Genomic DNA, 26,670 nt, shown 5'->3' on the forward strand with positions numbered 1-26,670 from the left:
TCAAGAATACAGATAATACACAATATAATATATACATGGTCCGGTCTGCACCCTGAATGTCACTTGCTGGTATGTCATATCTGTAGCGGTAGGGGTAGCCAGCCTCACATAATAAAGGTGAAGCCGGGCTGGCTGCCCCAATAATGTGTGTAATGGCCGCATCTGTGAGATTCATTTGGCCTGGATGTAATGTTTTCTTTAACTTCTTCCAGAAAAGAGCTAATCACTGTGTGATGTCTGGAAGGGGGAAAACTGTGTGTCTTGGGGAACGGGATATGTAAGAACCAAAAAGCACTTTATTTCCTATGTTAGCATGTTCCCCACACAGTTAGCAAGCCAGTGATGTGATTTATAGTGCTAGCATTTCTCTGCGTGCAGACCCAGTAATTCACTTAGCTGGGCTGCAGGCAGAGAAATTCCAAGTCGTGACGAAGGCAGGGGGCGGCTGAGTACCAGGACAATGGTGAGCGAGGAAGGGCTGATAACCAGGTCCGGGGAAGGACTCTCAGCGGGGCAGCGACTTTGTTCCTCCAAGACGCTGCGACGCCTACCCGGGGGAGGTATAGAGCTGGCCAAGAGAACTGTTGCCGGGTCTCAGTCTTGTAGGCGCGATTCCCAATGGCCAGTTTGAATTTCCCGCTCGCCAGCAGCTCCTGCCTCGAGGGTGGTCCAGAGTAAAAAAAAAGCCAGCACCCAACTCTGATTGGCGCAGCCGGACTAGCCCTCGTCCTCTGATTGGCTGCAGCCTCACGATCCACGCTCTGACTGGCCAGCAGCTCCTGCTTCGTGAAAAGTATAGCAACCGAGTGGTATGTAAAAAGTTTGGCTGATTATGGAACCAGATGAACTTTGAGCTGATCGGAGACACGGCTGGCGGGATTTTATAGCAATGGGAAGCTGGAGAAAAAGACGTTCAGGGCAAGCCTACTGAAGCAGGCCCCTGCACTTAGCTGAGGCTAGTTTCTTGCCCCACTGGCCCCCAGTTGGTGAGTGTTTCATTGTGACTGTGTATTTTGTGTGTTTGCTGGCTTGCCAGAATAAACTCTGTTTATTCAACTGTGTTCTGTCGGTGATAGTGATCCCGGTGGTTTCAGTGTTAAAAGTTCTGGTCTCCCGTGACAATATCCATAAACTAATAATGTGTTTTGAGAAATTACTTTAGAAACTATAAAATAATAAAGTTGCTCTTCTTTGATTTAGATTACCATATTCCTCAGACAGGCAGAACCATACAATACTGTCTGTCTGTGTTTTGCGGACAGAAGTCAATTTTGTGCTCTAAATTATGTACTACTGAATAACAAAAATATGATAATCCTGATGTGTGAACTTCTTTATGAATTTATAACATGGAAATTAATGGTAATTTACATATGAATGTCACAGTCTGCATAAATCCCTGTGACAGTCATAGACTGTGTATATTAGTAGGAGGTTGCACTATGCCTACTTTCCAGTATGTGGGAGGTTAACTCCACTGGCTAGGCAATCTGCAGGCAGGCAGTTGTCCTTAAAGAAATAGAGCTCCCAGGTAAGGAGCTAATTTGTACTTCCACATCCATCCAGCTAGTGATACAGTCTCTTTGGTAACAGGGCTGGATGACAGGAGAGTTCCATTGATAACCTCCACTAAGATGGGACATTCCTTGGGTCGAGTTGACAGACCTTTAGTTTGAGCGAACTCTATGTCAATTACGTTTCCTGATGCTCCAGGGTCAAACATAATACAAACAATATGGTGAAAAGATATAAGCGCTCCCTCTACAACCAATGTGATGATGTAGTGATTCAAGTGACACAAAATTATACGTGACTTAATAGAGAGTGACAGCCCCCTGAGACTCTACACTTGCAAGACGAGTTATCAAGCAGTAAAAGTCGAAACCAGAAGTGACGGCAGAGGTACCGGAAATGACGTTGTGGAGTCCAGGGCTGGGACGCTGCTCCAAACAGCTGCTACATGCAGGAGAGGCGTTCGCGGGACACCACGGAGATGCTGGACAGGGCAGGACGCCACACCAGGACCACCAGCGACACCTAAGGGGATGGTGGTGGTGAGCTAGTCCATGTCGTTGAAGCACCATACTGTACACTATAAGTGTTAAATGCCTTTTATAATTGCACAGAATGTGAGTGCGTTTTATATCTTTTTATTTTTGATCTGTGCAATGGTTCTTCTCTTTTATGTTTTGGGGTACCAACAACTCAACACCTACATCTGAGAAAAGATTGCCTGAGTTTTGGATATGCCGACTAATCTGTCACACTGAGTAAGCAACACATAGGAGCCAAGATTTTCCAATAAACATATACTACATCTACACTTAGATTTGTTTTTTCTGTTTATATTTTTGGGTTGAATATCTCCTATGCTCCCCCTGGATTTTGAAGAATACCAGAGTCAAACATAGCCAGGACAGGGATCCCCACATCACCCTCTTGTAGTTTAAGTTGAAGCAAAAAGTGGGACTGACTCAACAAGCTGGACTGAATGTGGTTAGCGTCATAATCAGGTCAGATAAGGAATTTTTTTTAATACTGCCTAGCTCAAATTCTCTGGTTTGATCTGGGTTTTTCCGATGCTCCTTGACCTCTGGGCTTGTTAGGGTAGGCAGAGATGTAGTGTCCTGCACGTCCACAATATAAACACAGATTGGCAGAATGCTGATGAGCTCTTTCGTACTTGCTTATAGGGTCTCAATCTCTTTTCTTCATCGGCTCCGTTTCTGAGGAAGATGTCGTCGCAGTAGAGTTTTGGGTCATGGAGGCGCTAGCTCTATTTCCAGTGTTCAATCGTACATAACTAGCAGTCACTGTGGGATTTGTTCAAACTACAGGTGAAAAGCAGGATTGCAGACCTATCTGATACATGTGAATGTGCTCAAAAGTAATATTTGTATTTGCTGTATGCTGTACGATGGAGGGTTGTTGTCACTTTTTTTTTTTACCCACCATAATTTATTTCATGTGTGGTTCAAACTTCAGTAATTGTAAAAGTGAGAACATCTGGCAGATGAATGTTTAGGATACCACAACTGATTGGAATGTGCACAATTTGTGGAACTTTATACTTAAACGTAATATATTCATTTAAGAGCTATTTCGGGACTAGGAACTTTAAAGGTGTAGCTCCCCCCAAAAAATCACCTACTGTATCTTGAACATTACAGTAGCTCAATTTGATTCCAGCTAAAGCCAACTTCATTTTTATTTTTAAAGGCCAAAAGCTTGAAGTAGAGTGTTCACATGTCAACTTCTGCTGTTTATTCTCAATTGCCACATCCCACAAGGAAGCACAGAGCTGTTTTCCATGCCGATTTCACAGAGAGTTATCGAAGAAGCTGTTGTATAGTCAGCTTCTCTAACAAAGCTCTTTGAAGTCCAGTGATGTCACAGAGACTGGTTTAACATAAAGAAATCAGGATGCGTGCAACTTGGGATGCCCCCAAAAAACTGAGGACAGACAATAAGTAACAAAAAGGAATTGCGTGGGAGAAAAAACAGATAGGTAGCGCTAATCTCTGAAGTGAATATTATATAGTATAGGTGACCAGCTGGCTGCCTGCGATATAACACTGACCCGAGGTCAGGTAATAGATAGTGAAAACAAAATTATATCTATGGCGCACGGCTTATACAGAATAATTATACATTTGTAAAGGATATATACAACCAGAAACGATGATGCTGGCAGATCCAATATGATACTCCACGTGTGGATGATCAAACATGAACGAAAAATGAAAATACATAGTATAATACTGTATAACACTTAGTGAACACTAAAGACAAACAGAGAAAACAAATGCTGAGAACAACAGGTGACTACAATAATTTAAAAAAAAAAACACATTGGGACAGACCTCTGCAGCTCTTGGTATTCCACAACTCGATACACGTGTACCTGGGAAATCCAGCTGCAGAGGTCTGTCCCAGCGTGAGCAGGGCTGCTGTCCCATACCCCAGCCGTGGTTTGCAACAACACGGCGCCGATGTCTGTGAGGAGTGCATGGAGTAGCCACAGATGAGAGGGGTTACTCTCCGATTATCCACTGCCTCATTCCTACCATCTTCTGGTGAGCGGGCACTCTTGCCCTAGCAGGATTGTACAAGTGGGACCCATATTCATTTTTATCACAAATTGTGTTTAATTTTTGTACTGATTTATTATGTCATATTAAATGTGTTTTTTTAAATTATTGTATTCACCTGTTGTTCTCAGCATTTGTTTTCTCTGTTTGTCTTTAGTGGTCACTAAGTGTTTTACGGTATTATACTATGTATTTTCATTTTTCGTTTCATGTTTGATCATCCACACGTTGAGTATCATATTGGATCTGGCAGCATCATCGTTTCGGGTTGTATATATCCTTTACAAATGTATAATTATTCTGTATAAGCCGAGCGCCATAGATATAATTTTGTTTTCGTTTTCAAAAAGGAATTGGGTGCTACAGGCAAAGGACCTAGTCAGGGTAACAACATGTAATACAAGTGAGGGAGCCGTGCACACCAATAAGAGATGCAAGAAAAACTTAGTGCAAAAAAATCATTTTAATGACTGGGCGCAGTCATATAACATCCAACATTTCACCCCTGATGAAGGTGCTAGACGCTGAAACGTTGGATGTTATATGACTGTGCCAGTCATTAAAATGATTTTCTTGCATCTCTTATTGTGACGCAAGGCTCCCTCTCAAAGACTGGTTTACCAGGTTAACTAGAGTTGTGGGCTAAAAAAAATTGGGAAGCAACCCCAGAAGCAAGATGTCAGTTGGTGCTACTTATCACTTACAGTTCCCCAATCTTCCATTGTAATCAAATGGTGTTAATAGAAGTATGATCCAGGATGCGCAAAAAGTTATTTACTTACATCCTCTGATTCAAAAACATGGCAGATCATCTTGTACTGCTTCTTTCCCTCCTGGGCTCCTGGTGTCGTCTCTATACAGTCTTGCGAGGCAGATCTGGGCATGCGGCGTCGTGCCATTAAAACAACAATGTTGCCAATGTCGGCAATGTATGAGATTGTCCGCAGTGCGTGGTCCATCATTGTCTCCTGGGCACAGAAATAGAAGACCAAATAGTAAATATTCAATACACACTACTTCTTCAATAGCTCTGTTTTAGTACTGTAAACGTGGCCACAAGTGTACTTTGAACCCAAGGCAAGTGCTGGGGTTCTGAGTGTTATAGTTCACATCCGCATCAGTAGTCTCATATACTTATACAGATACTTAAAGATCTGAGAAGATTGAGAAGGAGTGGCTCAGTGAGTAAAGACACTGACTGGCACTGAGAGTTTGAAGCAGGGGGAACCTTGTTTAATTCCCGGTGTCGGCTCCTTGTGACCTTGGGCAAGTCACTTTATCTCCCTGTGCCCCAGGCACCCAAAACATAGATTGTAAGCTCCACGGGGCAGGGACCTGTGCCTGCAAAATGTCTCTGTAAAGCGCTACGTAAAACTAGCAGCGCTATACAAGAACATGCTACTATTATTATTAAGATCAAAAAACTAGGTGGCACTTCTGCTTTCACCCTTTCCTTGCTTAAAGCAGAGGAGCCCAACTCCAGTCCTGAAGACAACCCTCCCCCACACCAGGTCAGATTTTAAGGATATCCCAGGTCCAGCACAGGTAGCGCAATCAGTGACTGGAGTTGAGCACCCCTGGGTTAAAGGGCAAGCATGACACCCGTTCCTCTGCGATGCATCACTCCCTCCTCCAGCATTACAAACGTGAATGATACAGTCCCACTTACTGCATGCAACAATAAAAAACATATTTCCTGTGCATGCAATGCCTTTACTTTCTCCTTTTTATCCGGATCACATACGTCACTATGAAATATTGATATCATGTTTATGGGGGCTGGGAATCAAAAAGTTACCTTTTTTTTCAATCATTGATCCACAATTGTGCCCTGATCACTGCACATACAGTATGGAATGTCTGAAACATTGGATCTGAGCCTATGCCTGCAGTAAGCATTATATAATAAAGATGTCATATACAGTTAGGTGTCTGTAAATGTGATGTTATGTGGCTAAGGTGACTTTCGATTAAGTTCTACTGCAATATACAGCATGTTGCTAAACAAGAACGCACCTAGAAACCCAGAATTGTCATTGAAGATTGAGGCAAATCACTCCCTTGGTATAAATGAGTTAACCTTGTTTTCTTCCTAATGCTTCTCCACCACCTCAGCAGAGCCATAATTACTTGTCCACGGGGAGATATGCATTGTATGTGACTGTTTGTACTTGGCAAACATCCTGTGACTTTGCAGACTAAGAGATTGGGAAGCTATGATTCCTATCTTCCCTCATCATACAGGTAATCATCAGAAATCGCGGCGTTTTAGCTCTCGCTGTTATTTTCTCCTGGTTTTCCGAATGTGGCTTTAGTGTCAACTTTGATGTGTAGAATTAAGAGATGTCTGGAACAGTGACAATTATGTGCTGGCAAATACAGACTGTACAGATTTTACCAAAACACTAAAAGGGAACAAGTCCGTTATTACTGTATACTGTACATAGTGTTTGTACACCCCAACATATGGGCATAAGGACAAGATATCATTAGGAATGTCACATTGTAACAAGAAGATACAAGAGAAGACATTATGACTGTGCCATCTGTGCTGAGGCAGGGATATCCTTAAAACCTGACCTGTTGGGGGTCCTTGAAGACTGGAGTTGGTCACTTCTGCCCAATTATATCCAACTTACCAACGTTCTGGCAAGTTGGAGTATAAAACCAGGACTGAATTATTATCACACTGGCAGTTATGTTTTTGTGTGATTAACCCACTTATAGTTCAACAACAACAAAAAAAGACTTCTTAGAAATGATTGTATTAAAAAAAAACATTGAAAAATGTACTTCTTTAATTATATTATGCCCTGCGCTTCCGATCCACATTTATCCCAAAGGAATTCATTATAATATTACTGTACATTTCTAACAAGAACACCTGCTTTACTTTAAACCATGGTTTTGTTTTTTAAATGAAGATATCTGTATTTATTAACTAGGGTTATTTAATTAGCTAAATGACAACATGCCTTGTGTGAAAGACACCTCTCACTCATCGCATAGGAACAATTTCACACATACACCATAAAGTCAAACGATGGCTTTTTACCGCCAGCTGTTGTTTTTCTTAGAAATTCCGGCTTATTAAAGGAGCAATCCAGGCTTAATTTGTTTTTTTTTTTATATATTTATTTTTTAATTACAGGGTTGAAGCTGGGGGTCTCCGGAGCTGAATCGCTTTGATTTCAGCTCCGGGGACCCCCTGCTTCCAGAGATTCTTCCCTGCGTAGTGGGTGCTGTTATCTGCCAAGTTTAAGGGTCCTGTTCACGTGAGCCTATAGGAGGTCGCACTGGATGATGTCACGGCTTCCTATTGGCCCACGTGACGTGGAATATTTAAGGGCCGTCATCATGTTAGGCACCCAAGTTCCCTGGCTGCAGAGATACCGGCACCTCCAACGGAGGTAAGTATCTCTGGAAGCAGGGGGTCCCTGGAGATGAAATTAACATAGTTCAGCTCCAGAGACTCCCTGCTTCAATCCTGGGTGTGTTTTTTTTAAAGAAATGAAACCTGAATTGCCTCTTTAACCCATTTGATGCCACAGGAACCCTTTATACTACAAAGATAAGGTTCTGATCTTAAATATTGAATTGCATTAATGAAGAGAGAAAACAAGGCAAATTTAAAAAAATCCTGGAGAAGTGCAGGGTCCGTATCAGTAGTTCTAGAACCAGCATACTGTAGGTTTTATTTTCCATTAAACTGCAATAGTGCCGATCCCCCCTCCACTGTGAGCAGTGTTAGATTTCCCATTTAGGCCCAGGCCTAAGGCAGCAACATTTTGGGCCGGCCAATTTTTTGGCCCCCATATAATTTTGCCGCGCTCTCTAGCCTATCAGACCTAATGGGAAGGTACTTGCCTGTGTCGTCCACCTCCTTTCTGCCGCCCTCCTGCTCCTTTGGAATCCTGGCGCCCAATGAAGCTGAAGACGCATATAACGTGATGTAACATGGCGTCTCGATGCCATGGCAACGTGATGTCAAATTACGTTGAGTTTCCATGGCAACGCACTGCCATGCGACGTCACTTTGGTGGGCGTCATTTGACGCCGGGATTCCAAAAGAGCAGGAGGGCGGCACCAAGGAGGTGGCAGACGCAGGCAAGTGTCTAGGGGCGGAAAATGTTGAAATCCGCCGCTGACTAAGAAGGGCCCTTGCATATGCGTGAGTTTCGAGAGAGACCCCTTCTTATTTGTGAAGCAGGGGATCTAGTGTCTACAAGGGTCAAGGTTATGATATAAGGGGGCAGGGCAATAGTGTGAGGGGACAGGTGTGATGACATAAAGGGGCAGAGTTATCACACGAGGGGTGGTATGCCTTGTGAGGGTGGGGTCCATGACATTAGGGGCAGGGTTATTATGAGAGGGGAGGGTTAAGGATTATGTCTCGGTCTCCCGTGAGCGTGAGCTACCTTATGCAGCGTAAGACCATGAGACAGAGCCCTAATGCATGAGTCTTAACAGGGTAGCACACAGAAACTTGTATAGACTTCTGTCACATCTTTAACTTTCACGTCTTCTGTGCGTTTAACGTATTCAGTTGTGTTAATAAAATACAGCAACCAAGGGGTTAACGTTCATTTTAAAAAATACATATTTTTCTCTGTCTTCCATGAGGTTACATGGGTCAACATTGTATCTGCATTAATGGGCCAATAAAACAATATGTTGATAATTGAAGTGACTGGTGACAGTGTACGGATGTACCAGAGATTTGACCTGATCTCCAGGGTATCTTGAAAGGTAAACAGAGGAGAGAAGAGGGTCACTATATTAGTTATTAAAGATCCCCCATTATGCAAGATAATTAAAATTTGGTGCAATTTACAAGGATAAAAAATATAGATTTTTGACAAGCCAAAATACAGAATTGTACAAACAGTAAACATGACAAGGTGTCTGGGTTGCATGTGTCAGATATTTCTCAAAATTAGAATTAGCCCTGTCAAGACAGATACTGTATGTAGGCGTGCATTAAAATCATACGAATGCAATGATGAGGATAGCATTACTCTATGGAGTTATAGGGAGAGGGTTATAGGGTATTTTATATTCAGATTAATTTGAGCTTAAAATCATTTCCTCTCCCAGCCATAAATGTCAGGAAAGGTTGATGATTGCGGGATGCGACACACTCACAAAAGGTTGGACTGCCCTCACAGGGGCAACGTTTTGGGCATAAAAACTATGCATTTGAGTATCAAAAGTAGAATTCAACAAAAGCGAATGCTATATAATCTTCACGTCTTTGAAGGGATCTAATATTGTTTGATGGTAACGTATAGTTTCTCAGCTTTATTATTTGATAAACTATATATGTATGTGTGTGTGTGTGTATACAGTATATGTTTTTGGAACATTCCTTTGTTGTAAACAAGCAATGTATGCTTTTCTGATATTAAATCTAAAAATGTAATGTTTTGGCTTTGGGCTCTAATTGAAGCTAGATACCTTTTTGAACAGGTTAACCAAATTTTCAGGCACATTTTGCTACATTGAGTTTTTGTGTTAATTACATATTTTGTCTAGTTAACAGGGGCCCAAGGACTCCGCAGGGTAAGACCTTACTTTATTCTTGGCAGTGGCAGCATATTGAGGTGTAGTGTGCTGGTATTTGGGGAGATATTGCTCATTGTTAGTACCCTACGGGAAGGTAAGTGAGTCAGCTGGATAGCTGAATGTTTTAACCCCTTTCACATACTCAAGTCACATGCACACAGGTGCGGCGTTCATGACAACTGCATTAAATAAGCCATGTAACCTTGGCGTATAACTGATAGAAATCACCATGTTTCTATTACCGTATGTAATTTAATGTTCAAGTAGGTGAGGTGGTCCTGGACAGTGTAGGTTAGATGTAGGTTATAATAACTTTGAAGGCACTAACATGAGCGTTTTTTAATTGGAGCATAGGGAGATGAAGAAAATAGACCCAAGTGATTTCACTTGCTCCAGACATCCAACATAATGACAGATTATGTATTCAACTATATAATTTGTCATATTGGATATAGCCGTGTGGCTTCTTGTCTTTTGTTACTGTACATACACACGGTCACAATCCCAGTAGCACTCCCCATGACATAAATGTATATGGAGTGGTGGGTTTGGGTTTTGAGCTTGCAGGGACTGTATGTGTTTGTAAATGTCAATTCGTAACAATTGTTTGGAGGTTTGTGACCCCTTCTCCCTGGTTTTAAAGCAGTAGTCCAAGCTGCGTTTTTTTTTAATTTTATTTTTCCATTAATATGTGCATCAATACTATCCACACAATGATAAGTAATTAGCCAAGTTCCCGATCGATCCGTTCTCCTGTGATCGATTAGCGAAGATTCAGCTTGGGAGTTCACTAAATGGCTGTCAATGCAACAGAAGAGGACCAAAGATGCAAAGTTCTGTGGTGAAGGTCATGTGACCAGGCAGTCACTAGATACAATTGGTGCACTGCTAGAGAGGGCCGGGTTCAAAAAGGGGTGTGCCAGAGCCCGTTTCAGAAAGAGATTTGACTTTGTAAATGGTTGCTATAGAAACAAAAAATACTTGTTAAACTATAATACATTAAAAATGTCATTCAGAGTTGTTTTTTTTTTTTTTTTAAATGCTACAAGTATTTACTCCCAGTAGAGAACTGATTTAGTTTAAAAATAAAAAACCCACATATAGGATACTGCTTGGTCTGCAGCTTTAAGCTCACTCATCCCACCCTTAAATAGCAGGTCTTGTGATGCACCTATGAGTGACCGGTCTATTAAGACTTCGTCCTCCATCAGGGAGGTACAGAGAACGTTTGCAGATAGTGTTAGGGGATTCCTTGGCTTGGTTTGCAGGCTTATAATGCTTTAGCCAAAGAATTTAACTAAATGACCCTCACTTATGAGAAGTATTTAACTATATAATTTGTCATATTGGATGTAGCATCAGGGCTTCTTGTCTTGTTATATCCAGCATAATATCACAAAGGCTACAAAGACCGTAAGGAAGAAAAATGAAACGTACCTGTGTATCAGCGTTTAAAACTTTGATGCTCTGTGTCGATATAAAAAGATCCACTTCTGTTAACGTCGGGGAATCTCCCTCCGAGTTCTAAAACATGTCAATTAAAAGCACAAGAAGAAATAAGTGATAAAGCAATCTCATTTAAAACAAATATAACGATGGTAACACCAATGGATGTACAACGAATGAATGCTGAATGGTAACTATTTGCACTCAGTCACACAGCTATGATACTTTCATATTATAGTTTTATTCTGTAGGATCGCAAAAAGGGGGAGTTACCCAGTGACGGATTCTCTACCTTCTTGTTGTAGGACCATAAGTCACAACTTCTGCGTTTATACTTGGAAACAAGGATATAATACGGTATTAACAATTTCCACCTCTGTGTTTAGTCATCATAACCCAGTGATGGGAATTATTAGGGTAAAGTCGGTGGGGTTGTGAAGAGGTTCCTGTGACTACCAGGTCTTTGCATGCAGTACTTTCCTCGCATACCCTTTTACTTCCTCCAGTACATTGCACTATTTTAAACATTCTCCCTTCCCTTTTATCCGTTCTTCATAAAGTTGAACCTAAGGCCGCGCTTATAGTGCGCGCGACGGCGACGCGACCGATGACGTCACCCGTCGCCGCTAGCGAAAGTTGTCATTCGCTTTCCGGCGACGTCGCGGGCGACCAGGTCTTTGATTGGTTCAGAGGCTGTCACACGTGGCGACAGCCTCTGAAAAATCAAATTTGACCAGCTTCAAAAATTTGCACCACCAGCATCGCTCCCGTCGCTCCGTCACGTCGCGCTTACTATAAGCGCACCCGACTGCGGCATTACATTTGTTTTGTAAGCGCAGCCTAACGGAAAACCGGCAAGTTTGCACGGCTGTAGTGATCGGCAAGGTTGCAACTTTATTTCTTTTTTAACATTAATTATTTTACAGTTTAATGAATAAACTTCTAAGTGTGCTAAGCCCTTTCTTTTATTTTCTGCACCGCTTATTCCCCTTTATGTAAATTAAACATTAATAGCATGCATGTTAAACATAAATGTTTAAGTTGCAACCTTGCCTAGAAGACGTGCAAACTTGCCGTTTTCCGTTAGCCATTATTTTTTTGTAATTTATGTGGGGGAAATAACAACATTTTGAGAATTTTCACAGGAGGATTTAATGCTATAATGTTAAAAAAAAAAAGTGAAATGTCTCCTTTAAGCAGTTAAAAAAGGGTCACGTGACCAACGGGATCTTTTTATGCAAATGTTGTTGTGTTCGCAAATTTTTGCAAAAAGTTCCAACACGTCGACTCTGGGTAATTTTTAATTAAAATCTCTAGAGGAGCAGTAAATAAAGGGCCATGAGCCTCACTACAGTTGGTGCCATTAGACTGCTTAATATATTAAGGAAGTCCCCCTTGCTCCACCATTCATGCTTCCTACTTGACAGCATAAGCAGATTAATAATGCACTCGGATATGTTTTTCACAAAATAGTCTACTGGAAATAACAATTCAGGTGGAATGAAAGGGTTCTATTAGCAGAGTTGATTTTGACGTTCATTTAATGAAACTCTCAATGGCCCTAATTCAAGATTGGAAGAAGTGTTATAATGCACAAACACATTAACGTTCATATACTGTAAGTGAATGGAAGGTAATGCATTATTGTAGAACTGTTGCATTGTTAGAAAAATCAGGATTTGGTTCGGGTCTCGCTTAGCTAAAAGGAAAAAATATTCTGCCTTGAGGGGGATAAAAAGGCACAAACAGATGTGCCAGCCAGCATAACGTTATCAAGAGCAGAGATCTGCCTCGGCCAATTTTATATAATTATAATATCCTCTCATGATAAATACCATGAGGCGTAAAAACAATGCTGTAGGGGATAGTTTTTGAACTGGTAAATTACATCCCATCAGCCACGAGGCAGCTGTCACATAGAAATGCTCATCTATCCATTGTGTGTGTGTGTGTGTGTGTGTGTGTGTGTGTGTGTGTGTGTGTGTGTGTGTGTGTGTGTGTGTGTGTGTGTGTGTGTGTGTGTGTGTGTGTGTGTGTGTATACATATACTGTATATATATGTGTGTGTGTGTGTGTGTGTGTGTGTGTGTGTGTGTGTGTGTGTGTGTGTGTGTGTGTGTGTGTGTATGTGTATATATATATATATATATATATATATATATTTGTGTGTATATATATATATATATGTATATATAAGCACAGCACAAGGGGTAGGGGGAAAAAAAGGAGTATGTCCAGTCCATCATGCAAACATACACCCACGTTTCCATTTTTTAACTGTCACTCATTAGTTGTTGCATAGCAACACCCCCCCCCCCCCTGTACTTTTTCGCGCTTTTTTTTAATATAAATTGTGTGGCCATTGACATGTTACATTCAAACTCTGACATAGTGTAGACTGCAACGTGCAGACACTTCAAGGGATCTGCTCAGTCTGGATTCCGGAGGCTTGACAATTGGACAATGAATATATGATGTGACATATCTATAGTCATTAGCCCAAGTCATCAGAGCTTGAAATCCTGACTCGCACAGGCTGTCCTACATGACAAACTAACGTTAAAATACTTGCATTGGTTTTTGGTATAAGAAAAAAAAACCCCAGCATCAATCTCGTGTTATTGTTCTGTGCAGTCTGGGCGTAATCCCGGTGAGAAGGGAGATGTGGGTGCCAGGGTTTGCCAGGGTTTGATTTCCCATGGCTACTCGCATTGTCTGATGTCCTTCTAGGGCAGCGGTTCCCAACTCCATTCCTCAAGGGCCAACAACAGGTAAGGTTTTCCGGATATCCCAGCTTCAGCCCGAGTAGTTCAATCAGTGGCTCAGTCATTTTAATTGAGCCGCCTGTGCTGGAGCAGGAATATCCTTAAAACCTGGCCTGTTGGTGGCCCCTGGGGACTGCAGTTGAGCGCCTCTACTCTAGGGTATATCCAGATAGAGGCAGGTCATAACTTTTCAGGCATAGTATAATAACGCATACATTATTAAATACTTAACACTGCTTATGTCAGTTAGCCATTTGGAGTGGTTATAGGAGAAGGTAGGGGGTAGGTTACTTCGTGCGGTATTATAATATGATGTATTAAATTGTCTCTCTCTGTCAGCCGCCTTTTCCTGGTTTTCATGTTGGGAGTATGGTTATCTTAAAGAGGCAATCCAGGCCGGCGGATATTTTTGCAATTTTCTTTTATATAGCATTGAAGCAGTGGGGGTCTCTGTAGCATAACCCCATTAATTTTGGCGCTGGGGACCCCCTGCTTTTGGAGATATTTACCTCCGAATTAGGTGCCGGTAGCAGCTCTCCTCGGCTGCCTGGGCTCACAATATGTCCGCAACTAAAGTTTTCGAGTCCTGCTGGCCAATAGGAAGTCGCAACAACTTTGGTGCGGCTTCCTATTGGCCCATGTGACGCAGGAGCTTTAAACTTGAAAGCCTTGCTTGCGGAGCCGGAGAGGCTACCGGCACCTACTTCTTAGGCAAGTATCTCCGGAAGCAGAGGGTCCCCAGAGCTGAAATTATCGGGGTTCAGCTCCGGAGACCCCCTTCTTCAATGCTATAAAAAAAAGATGTGAAAACAAAATCATCATCTTCGATTGCTTCTTTAATTACAGCTGCATTTGCCTTTATATCGCAGCATCAAATATAAGACATTTCTCACATCTCACAATAAACATTGGTAGGGAATGCTCTTCCACGACGTCATGTGCAAACATAGCAGCATGTACTTGTATAGCGCTGCTAGGTTTTACGAAGCGCTTTACAGAGACATTTTGCAGCCACAGGTCCCTGCCCTGTGGAGCTTACAATCTATGTTTTTGATGCCTGAGCCCCAGGGAGATAAGGTAACTTGCCCAAGCTCACAAGGAGCTGATACTGGGAATTGAACCAGGTTCCCCTGCGTCAAACTCAGTGCCAGTCAGTGTCTTTACTCACTGAGCTACCAACATCAGAAATATGAGGCTTAACATCTGCATATTCAGACTCTTAAAGCTGCAGTTCAGGCAATATCCTGCATGAGTGTGTTTTTTAATAAATCAGTTCTATAGTAAGAAAAAATACTTTTAGCATTTTCTGTTTTTAAAAAAACAACTTTGAAAGACCAATTTTCTTGTATACTATTTTAACAACCATTTGCTAAGGCACTGCCCCTTCATGTCCTGTCACAAGCCCTGGCACACCCCTTTGTCAGCCCTGCCCACATGTCAGTGCAGGAGTGCTCATGAATATTCATGAGCTTCCACTGAGAGACAGAAGCAGAAGAAAAACATATGCCAGCTCTAATGATGTCACCAAATTTCGCCTATCAATACATGGAGAACAAATTGACCTGCAGCTATACAGTTCTTTAGGTAATTACAGATTGCACACATGAAACTATTGAAGTAAAAAAATAAATAAATAAAAAAAAAAGACTGAACTGCAGCTTTAAAACCAATATAATTGAAAACTACAGCTCCTATACCCGAGACACCAATAGCTGACTACATGAACTGATTTTTTCTTACAGGGTAAATAACTACTTTATGTTCCTAAAATGACAGCCTAATTGTCTACTGAAGACACAGCAATCCACACAGAATACAGGATAATATGGGTGACATTATAATTATAATAAACTGCTGTGTTCTACCTTTCATGTGATGTTCTATTATACAGTAGAGACAAAATAAAAAAAAATGTGGTGTTTAAAAGGTGGTATTATACTGTATTTTAACTACATAAATACTAAAGTAGTCTATATCCCATTGTAAGAATGCATTAGAGGTCTCTCTCAGGAAAGGGAGAAAAACGCTGCTATAAATGCCTGTTGCAAAATAAATAGATGTATGAATAAGACATTGCTTGGTGAATATTAGTAATTTGCTATAGGTGATAAATACTCAAATCCCGCACTGTTAGCCTACAAATAATCCTATGCTGAGAAGTATTCAAATGAAGCAATTTTGTCAAATAGGAAGAAAAATCTAACTGTATCCCTAATCTTGAGCAAACAATAAGAAGTAAACCATTTCTTGCTGTGTAAATGAATAATAGATACATGGCCAAGTAATAATGTATCTATTGTGACAATGTGTTTGCATGTAAATTGGTAAATACAAAGTTTGATACAAATATTTAATAGCAGCTGAATTACTGCATTGTTTTTTTTACAACATGGGCTTTGGTTTCATTCTGGTCCATGTCTACTAAGCAATGCTATTCCATCAAATATAATCTGATGCCAGAAGACACCTTAAAAGCCTTTGAAAGTGAAATTGTACATTTGGTGGCTTAACTATAATGTTGCTCTGTAGGTCTAAGTCTCATTAAGGTTTAGGTTATCGTTTTGAGAAGAGCAAGGTATATTCCGTAAAAGTTATTGTGAATAGAACAACAAATACGGAGCTCATTTTTCTTGACGGTAAAAAGTCGATAGGTGTACCATCTTGGGCTATCCTGCATTCGCAGAACCACTGCTTGTTCTTCGTCCTCAACCAATTCATCTTTACTATATACTGTAGGCCGGGGTGCTCATCTCCAGTTCTCAAGCCCCCTCAACAGGGCAGGTTTTCAGGACATCCCAGCTTCAGTGCAGGTGGCCCAGCCCAACTTCTGCGTTCAGCCGCCGGGCCCCGGCTCTCCCCAGCTCCTGAGGGCGTCCTGCCTCTCTCCCCCCTCACTTTCACCAGTGCATGCCGTAGCTGACCTGGACTTCTAACCTGCACCGGTGGAAGAGATACCTGGCGTGGGAGAGAGGCTCATAAGAGCTGGGGGAGCCAGGGTCAAGGTAAGTGTGTGTTGCATTTGTGTGTGTGTGTGTGTGTGTGTTGGATTTTGTGTGTGTGGAAGGGGTGGGGTGATTGTGTGGGTATTGTGGGAGGGGAATTGTATGGAAGGAGGAGGATGTGTCACTGTTGATCTCCTCTTCTCCCTCTGCCACTTGCTCTCTTGACCCCATTCCCTCCCTCCCTAAAACCTCTTGCTCCTACTATAATCCCTACGCTCACACAGATTTTTAACTCCTCCCTCTACTCAGGTACCTTTCCCTCCTCCTTCAAACATGCAACAGTCATACCATTACTCAAAAACAGCAAGCTTGACCCTTCCTATCTTTCCAATATTGTCCTGTCTCCCTCTTGCCTTTTGCTTCTAAACTCCTTGAACGTCTTGTATTCTCTCACCTGCTCCATTTTCTCACCACCTATTCTCTCCTAGACCCTCTACAATCTGGCTTCCGCACTGCTCACTCCACTGAAACAGCCCTCACTAAAATAACTAATGACTTCCATGCTGCCAAAGTAGGAGGCCATTACACTTTGCTCATATTACTCGATCTCTCTGCAGCTTTTGAAACCGTGGGCCACCCTCTCCTTCACATTCTCCATACTCTTGGTATTGGTAACAAAGCTCTTTCCTGGATTTCCTCTTATCTCTCCCATCGTACTTTCAGTGTCTCTTCTGCTAACACCTCCTCCTCCTCTATTGATCTCTCTGTGGGGGTACCCAAGGGCTCTGTCTTGGGACCTCGTCTCTTTTCTCTGTACACACTCTCTCTAGGTGACCTAATCACATCTCTTGGTTTCAAATATCACCTCTATGCTGACGACACAAAAATGTACTTCTCAACCCCTAACCTTACACCTGCTGTACAGACCAAAGTTTCTGAATGTCTCTCTGGGATATCATCCTGGATGGCCCCCCGCTGACTTAAACTCAACATGGCAAAACAGAGCTCCTCATACTTCCTCCCAAACCTGGCCCTACTACCTCCTTCCACATTACTGTTGGAAGTTCTGTCATACACCCAGTAGCACAAGCACGCTGCCTAGGGGTCACACAACTCGTCTCTCACATTCTCCTCTCACATTCAAGATTTATCTAAAACCTAACACTATTTCCTCCGCAATATTACAAAGATACACCCTTTCCTCTGTTGCTCGACTGATAAATCTCTGACACAGGCCCTCATTCTCTCCCGTCTCGTTTTCTGTAACATCCTGCTGTCCAGCCTTCCTGCCTCTCACTTGTCTCCCCTACAATCTATCCTTATCACTGCTGCCAGAATCACTCTACTCTTTCCTAAATCTGTCTCAGTGTCTCCTCTGCTGAAATCACTCTCCTGGCTTCCTATCAAATCCCGCATCTCGCACTCAATTCTCCTCCTCATTTTTAAAGCTTTACACTCCTCTGCCCCTCCTTATATCCCAGCCCCAATTTCTCGCTATCACCATCCCAACTCTTGCGTTCCACTCAAGGATGTCTTCTCTCTACCCCCTTTGTATCTAAAGCCCTCTCCCGCCTTAAACCTTTCTCACTGACTGCCCCACACCTCTGGAATGCCCTTCCCCTCAGTACCCGACTAGCACCCTCTCTATCCACGTTTAAGACCCACCTTAAAGCACACCTGCGTAACGAAGCATATGAGCAGCTCTGTGGCTAATACTATAGACCTGATACATAAAGCTTGGCCCCCTGCAGACGCACTTACCAGAATGCCCTCCTACTGTCTCTGTACGTTCTTCCTACCTACCAATTAGTTTGTAAGCTCTTCGGATCAGGGACTCCTCATCCGAAATGTTAATTTTTTTGTCTGAAGCACCTTTTCCCATGATCTGTTATTTGTATTATTTGTTATTTATATGATTGTCACGTGTATTACAACTGTGAAGCGCTATGTACATTAATGGCGCTATATGAATAAAGACATACATACATATTGTGAATCTAATAGAGAAATGTATCGGAACGTAGAACAAATTACTATACAGTTTGTACCCTCACAATAGTGTGATGTTTTAAAAAAAAAAATTTTTTAAAACCATCCCTTAACTACGGTGCCATGTGTCCAGTATTGAACTGGACTTTCCTGTATTTGGGCAATCTTTACAGTAAAAATGTGCGGCAAAAACCTGGCCAAATGTCACGTACACGCAGTCAGCTCTCGCCAACTGTGAATGCGCAAACAGCAAGCACCGACTGCGCACGCGTGAAGAGCGCTTGCCGACCATGCTTGTGCGACTGCTCGTGCGCATGCGCAATTGGCACTTGATGACTGCGGATGTGCAAATCGTATTTGGCAGCCGCTCATGCGCAATCGGAGCTTGCCGGTCGTGCATGCACTGTCAGCAATTGTTGATCTCGCATGCCCGGCCAGCGGGATAGAAATCCGGCACAGTAGCCTAAAAAACGCTAAACCGGGACATCTGGTCACCTGACTAATAGTGGACATGTACAGTATGTGTCCGGTATTACCTTTTTGGACATAGTGACCTGACCGGTTTGGGGGTCCGTGCGATTTCCCCGAGTAGGGAGAAAGCCGGGCTGCTGCTAGGGGTCTGGGCAGCTTTACATGGCAACAGCCAATCAGGATGAGTTTCAGGACTCTGGGGGTGGTGCCAAGGAGAGGAGGAAACAGCAGTGAGAGGTGTGTGTGTGTCTCGAGCGCGTCGCATATTTCATCATTGTGTCTAGTATCTTTGGAGATGCCACCTGGCAACCCTACCTTTAACCCTTTAGGTGCTTTTGGTAGAAACTTGCCATGGACATTTCGGCTTCAAAGTCATGTGACTGCCACTGTGGCTAAAATATTTTAATTTAAACAAATCAATCTTTTTCTTTTTACATAAAATATCACTGCTGCTGGACTACTTTCGGTTTCAGCTTTAATCACAGAAAAGCATGGTGTGTTCAGACTGACAAACTGGAAGCATTGAAGCAATTAGTCTAAATTCTTTCAAAACTAAAACTGTCTCACATTTTAATCTGGTCTATAACTGTTATCTACGCCTATAATATATTTTATATTTAACTGTTCATGCAATGTCTTTTATATACTGTATAATGTATAACCCTGTTCACTTAATGTAACAATTTATTTGTAACCATGTATTTGTCATCATAACTCTGTGCCCAGGACATACTTGAAAACGAGAGGTAACTCTCAATGTATTACTTCCTGGTAAAACATTGTATAAATAAATTAGTGGCCATTTGCTTCTATTCCTAGATTGCCAGCAACTTTGGAGACCATTAAAGACACATTAAGTCTACATTTTGAAAACTGAGACCATCCTGTGACTCGTATATCCAAATCTACACAAATAAGGTTTTACAGTGGACAGTATATATTACAAAGATCCTAAAATGGAAATTCCAAGATGCAAGACACGATGTTATATGCCTGGGTGCTTTACCCTTACTAAAAGAAAAAGGATCATAGTGACCTGAAATGTCACTTATTATTGCTGTATAAATGTACTGTTCGCCTTTTATATTCAGATAGATACTAGAGCTTTGGACTTTCTTTCTTTGTCACTTACTAAACATTCAATGGCCCATATGTACTAAGCGGTGCTATGATATATTTAAAAAAAACTACTGCAGCAGAACACACCATACAGCCTATTCCAGTGATTGGGCTGTATGGTGTCCTTTGGCATAGCAATGCTTAGTAAACATGGACCTATATACAATATTTTGTTAAGTGCAACTGTTGTGACAAATATAGTTCTTTCTTTTTGAACTGAGCCATGTGAATTGTTGGCTGTTTCAAATGCCTAACAATACTTACATGAAAACATATTCAACAAAGATCACACTTTAAATGTTTCATTGCCTTGTACAAATTACTTTAATTTGATATCCTGTTAATGAACATATGATATGCTAAACCAGAACTTATAAACCAAGTGACATTTCTGCATGCAAGACAAAAATCTAGAATTGAAATTCACAATGTCTTGTAATCAAAATGCCACCTTGGTTAAGCATTTACTGCATATGCTAAAGGTCAGCAGAAAGACATTAAGAATGCTGCATGAGGATGTCAGGACAATACATGCCTATCAAGTAAAAAGCACCAACTGATATATTTGCCACAGTAAGTCACAGAATCCTGTATTGGCAGCAACTTTGTAAGAGAACCTCTTCATTGACATTATGGGGACTACAATGCATTGCATTCAGCCAAGGCTACCAATACAGTAAATGAAGCCTTGGAAAAGGGTTTTTCAACAGGGGTTCCTAGGCATCCCTAAAGTGCACCTGATCTCAGACACACTATTAGAGATGTAGGGGTTCCTTACAATGCATCTGATCTCAGACACGCTATTAGAGAGTGTTGGGGTACATTACAATGCATCTGATCTCAGACATGCTATTAGAGAGTGTTGGGGTACATTACAATGCATCTGATCTCAGACACGCTATTAGAGAGGGTTGGGGTTACTAACAGTGTATCTAATCTCAGACTCCAGAGACCCTGAAAACCTGACCTGTTAGTGGCCCTTAAGGACTGGAGTTGGCCACCCCTGCTCTAGACCTTTCTCACTATCCATTTCATCCATTTATTGCCCTGACTGTATTTAATATTTCCCTCTGCCATTCCTCATCTACCTCATTAAACTGTTATCTTGGTCTTTACATCTGTGTTAACGCCTGGAATCTCTTATAAATCAGTATCGCTGACCTGAGAGAGGACAACGCTCGGAAGCTTGTCTTATAATATCTATTGCTGGTCCAAATAAAAAAGGTATCACCTAATATTCAAGTACTCTGACTCACTCTGTCGGAACAGAACTACAGTAACACGTCTATTTCTATTTCATTCATCACCACTATAGTGCAGAGTAAATGAGTACTTCAGTATTAGGTGACACCTTTTTTATTTGGACTAACAATTTATATTATTATTTGGACTAACAATTTATATTATAAGGCAAGCACCACTACACAAATGAATACATGAAACACAAGTATTGAATTGATAAACAGATTTTTGCATGCAGTAAATTGCAGGGTGGTTGCTGAATGCTGAATGGTAGAGGGTGAATGCTGAATGGTAGAGAGTGGATGCTGAATGGTAGAGAGTGGATGCTGAATGGTAGAGAGTGGATGCTGAATGGTAGAGAGTGGATGCTGAATGGTAGAGGGTGCTTGCTGAATGGTAGAGGTTGGAATAGCAGGTGGAATGTTAGAGGGTGGATGCAGAATGGTAGAGGGTGGATGCTGAATGGTAGAGGGTGGATGCTGAATGGTAGAGGGTGGATGCTGAATGGTAGAGGGTGGATGCTGAATGTTAGAGAGTGGATGCTGAATGTAAGAGAGTGGATGCTGAATGCTGAATGTTAGAGGGTGCATGCTGAATGTTAGAGGGTGCATGCTGAATGTTAGAGGGTGCATGCTGAATGTTAGAGGGTGGATGCTGAATGTTAGAGGGTGCATGCTGAATGTTAGAGGGTGTATGCTGAATGTTAGAGGGTGCATGCTGAATGTTAGAGGGTGCATGCTGAATGGTAGAGGGTGCATGCTGAATGTTAGAGGGTGCATGCTGAATGTTAGAGGGTGCATGCTGAATGTTAGAGGGTGCATGCTGAATGTTAGAGGGTGCATGCTGAATGTTAGAGGGTGCATGCTGAATGTTAGAGGGTGTATGCTGAATGTTAGAGGGTGCATGCTGAATGTTAGAGGGTGCATGCTGAATGGTAGAGGGTGCATGCTGAATGTTAGAGGGTGCATGCTGAATGTTAGAGGGTGTATGCTGAATGTTAGAGGGTGCATGCTGAATGTTAGAGGGTGGATGCTGAATGGTAGAGGGTGGATGCTGAATGGTAGAGGGTGGATGCTGAATGGTAGAGGGTGGATGCTGAATGTAGAGGGTGGATGCTGAATGGTAGAGGGTGGATGCTGAATGGTAGAGGGTGGATGCTGAATGGTAGAGGGTGGATGCTGAATGGTAGAGGGTGGATGCTGAATGGTAGAGGGTGGATGCTGAATGGTAGAGGGTGGATGCTGAATGGCAGAGGGTGGATGCTGAATGGTAGAGGGTGGATGCTGAGTGGTAGAGGGTGGATGCTGAATGGCAGAGGGTGGATGCTGAATGGTAGAGGGTGGATGCTGAATGGTAGAGGGTGGATGCTGAATGGTAGAGGGTGGATGCTGAGTGGTAGAGGGTGGATGCTGAATGGTAGAGGGTGGATGCTGAATGGCAGAGGGTGGATGCTGAATGGCAGAGGGTGGATGCTGAATGGTAGAGGGTGGATGCTGAATGGCAGAGGGTGGATGCTGAATGGTAGAGGGTGGATGCTGAGTGGTAGAGGGTGGATGCTGAATGGCAGAGGGTGGATGCTGAATGGCAGAGGGTGGATGCTGAATGGTAGAGGGTGGATGCTGAATGGCAGAGGGTGGATGCTGAATGGTAGAGGGTGGATGCTGAGTGGTAGAGGGTGGATGCTGAATGGCAGAGGGTGGATGCTGAATGGTAGAGGGTGGATGCTGAATGGCAGAGGGTGGATGCTGAATGGTAGAGGGTGGATGCTGAATGGTAGAGGGTGGATGCTGAATGGCAGAGGGTGGATGCTGAATGGTAGAGGGTGGATGCTGAGTGGTAGAGGGTGGATGCTGAATGGCAGAGGGTGGATGCTGAATGGTAGAGGGTGGATGCTGAATGGCAGAGGGTGCATGCTGAATGTTAGAGGGTGCATGCTGAATGTTAGAGGGTGTATGCTGAATGGCAGAGGGTGGATGCTGAATGGCAGAGGGTGGATGCTGAATGGTAGAGGGTGGATGCTGAATGGTAGAGGGTGGATGCTGAATGGTAGAGGGTGGATGCTGAGTGGTAGAGGGTGGATGCTGAATGGCAGAGGGTGGATGCTGAATGGCAGAGGGTGGATGCTGAATGGTAGAGGGTGGATGCTGAGTGGTAGAGGGTGGATGCTGAATGGCAGAGGGTGGATGCTGAATGGTAGAGGGTGGATGCTGAATGGCAGAGGGTGGATGCTGAATGGTAGAGGGTGGATGCTGAATGGCAGAGGGTGCATGCTGAATGTTAGAGGGTGCATGCTGAATGTTAGAGGGTGCATGCTGAATGTTAGAGGGTGTATGCTGAATGTTAGAGGGTGCATGCTGAATGGTAGAGGGTGCATGCTGAATGTTAGAGGGTGCATGCTGAATGTTAGAGGGTGTATGCTGAATGTTAGAGGGTGTATGCTGAATGTTAGAGGGTGTATGCTGAATGTTAGAGGGTGTATGCTGAATGTTAGAGGGTGTATGCTGAATGTTAGAGGGTGTATGCTGAATGTTAGAGGGTGGAATAGCAGGCGGAATGTTAGAGGGTGGATGCAGAATGTAGAGGGTGGATGCTGAATGGTAGAGGGTGGATGCTGAATGGTAGAGGGTGGATGCTGAATGGCAGAGGGTGGATGCTGAATGGTAGAGAGTGGATGCTGAATGGTAGAGAGTGGATGCTGAATGGTAGAGGGTGCTTGCTGAATGGTAGAGGTTGGAATAGCAGGTGGAATGTTAGAGGGTGGATGCAGAATGTAGAGGGTGAATGCTGAATGGTAGAGGGTGGATGCTGAATGGTAGAGGGTGGATGCTGAATGGTAGAGGGTGGATGCTGAATGGTAGAGGGTGAATGCTGAATGGTAGAGGGTGGATGCTGAATGGTAGAGGGTGGATGCTGAATGGTAGAGGGTGGATGCTGAATGGCAGAGGGTGGATGCTGAATGGTAGAGGGTGGATGCTGAATGGTAGAGGGTGGATGCTGAATGGTAGAGGGTGCATGCTGAATGGTAGAGGGTGCTTGCTGAATGGTAGAGGGTGGATGCTGAATGTTAGAGGGTGCATGCTGAATGTTAGAGGGTGTATGCTGAATGTTAGAGGGTGCATGCTGAATGGTAGAGGGTGCATGCTGAATGTTAGAGGGTGCATGCTGAATGTTAGAGGGTGTATGCTGAATGTTAGAGGGTGTATGCTGAATGTTAGAGGGTGTATGCTGAATGTTAGAGGGTGTATGCTGAATGTTAGAGGGTGTATGCTGAATGTTAGAGGGTGTATGCTGAATGTTAGAGGGTGGAATAGCAGGCGGAATGTTAGAGGGTGGATGCAGAATGTAGAGGGTGGATGCTGAATGGTAGAGGGTGGATGCTGAATGGTAGAGGGTGGATGCTGAATGGCAGAGGGTGGATGCTGAATGGTAGAGAGTGGATGCTGAATGGTAGAGAGTGGATGCTGAATGGTAGAGGGTGCTTGCTGAATGGTAGAGGTTGGAATAGCAGGTGGAATGTTAGAGGGTGGATGCAGAATGTAGAGGGTGAATGCTGAATGGTAGAGGGTGGATGCTGAATGGTAGAGGGTGGATGCTGAATGGTAGAGGGTGGATGCTGAATGGCAGAGGGTGGATGCTGAATGGTAGAGGGTGGATGCTGAGTGGTAGAGGGTGGATGCTGAATGGCAGAGGGTGGATGCTGAATGGTAGAGGGTGGATGCTGAATGGCAGAGGGTGGATGCTGAATGGTAGAGGGTGGATGCTGAATGGTAGAGGGTGCATGCTGAATGGTAGAGGGTGCTTGCTGAATGGTAGAGGTTGGAATAGCAGGTGGAATGTTAGAGGGTGGATGCAGAATGTAGAGGGTGGATGCTGAATGGTAGAGGGTGGATGCTGAATGGTAGAGGGTGGATGCTGAATGGCAGAGGGTGGATGCTGAATGGCAGAGGGTGGATGCTGAATGGTAGAGGGTGGATGCTGAATGGCAGAGGGTGGATGCTGAATGGTAGAGGGTGGATGCTGAATGGCAGAGGGTGGATGCTGAATGGTAGAGGGTGGATGCTGAGTGGTAGAGGGTGGATGCTGAATGTTAGAGAGTGGATGCTGAATGTAAGAGAGTGGATGCTGAATGCTGAATGTTAGAGGGTGCATGCTGAATGGTAGAGGGTGCTTGCTGAATGGTAGAGGGTGGAATAGCAGGCGGAATGTTAGAGGGTGGATGCAGAATATAGAGGGTGGATGCAGAATGGCAGAGGGTGGGTGCTGAACGGTAGAGGGTGGATGCAGAATGGCAGAGGGTGGGTGCTGAATGGTAGAGGGTGGGTGCTGAATGGTAGAGGGTGGATGCTGAATGGTAGAGGGTGGATGCTGAATGTTAGAGGGTGGATGCTGAATGTTAGAGGGTGCATGCTGAATGTTAGAGGGTGCATGCTGAATGTTAGAGGGTGCATGCTGAATGTTAGAGGGTGCATGCTGAATGTTAGAGGGTGCATGCTGAATGTTAGAGGGTGCATGCTGAATGTTAGAGGGTGGATGCTGAATGGTAGAGGGTGGATGCTGAATGGCAGAGGGTGGATGCTGAATGGTAGAGAGTGGATGCTGAATGGTAGAGGGTGGATGCTGAATGGTAGAGGTTGGAATAGCAGGTGGAATGTTAGAGGGTGGATGCTGAATGGTAGAGGGTGGATGCTGAATGGTAGAGGGTGGATGCTGAATGGTAGAGGGTGGATGCTGAATGGCAGAGGGTGGATGCTGAATGGTAGAGGGTGGATGCTGAGTGGTAGAGAGGGTGGATGCTGAATGGCAGAGGGTGGATGATGAATGGTAGAGGGTGGATGCTGAATGCAGAGGGTGGATGCTGAATGTAGAGGGTGGATGCTGAATGGTAGAGGGTGGCATGCTGAATGGTAGAGGGTGCTTGCTGAATGGTAGAGGTTGGAATAGCAGGTGGAATGTTAGAGGGTGGATGCAGAATGTAGAGGGTGGATGCTGAATGGTAGAGGGTGGATGCTGAATGGTAGAGGGTGGATGCTGAATGGCAGA

General features: G+C 43.4%; 1 protein-coding gene across 1 annotated transcript in view; it reads right to left on the minus strand.

Moving 5' to 3' along the window:
- The window catches only part of APBA2 (amyloid beta precursor protein binding family A member 2), a 338,632-nt gene that overhangs the window by 64,535 nt on the left and 247,427 nt on the right, over positions 1 to 26,670 (minus strand). Inside the window, exon 8 of the mRNA XM_075575858.1 lies at positions 4,874 to 5,059. Coding sequence (XP_075431973.1) covers positions 4,874 to 5,059 — 186 coding nt within the window. The remainder of the gene's footprint in view (positions 1 to 4,873; positions 5,060 to 26,670) is intronic.

The sequence above is a fragment of the Ascaphus truei genome, chromosome 18 (assembly GCF_040206685.1).
Source record: "Ascaphus truei isolate aAscTru1 chromosome 18, aAscTru1.hap1, whole genome shotgun sequence".
Taxonomy (NCBI): domain Eukaryota; kingdom Metazoa; phylum Chordata; class Amphibia; order Anura; family Ascaphidae; genus Ascaphus; species Ascaphus truei.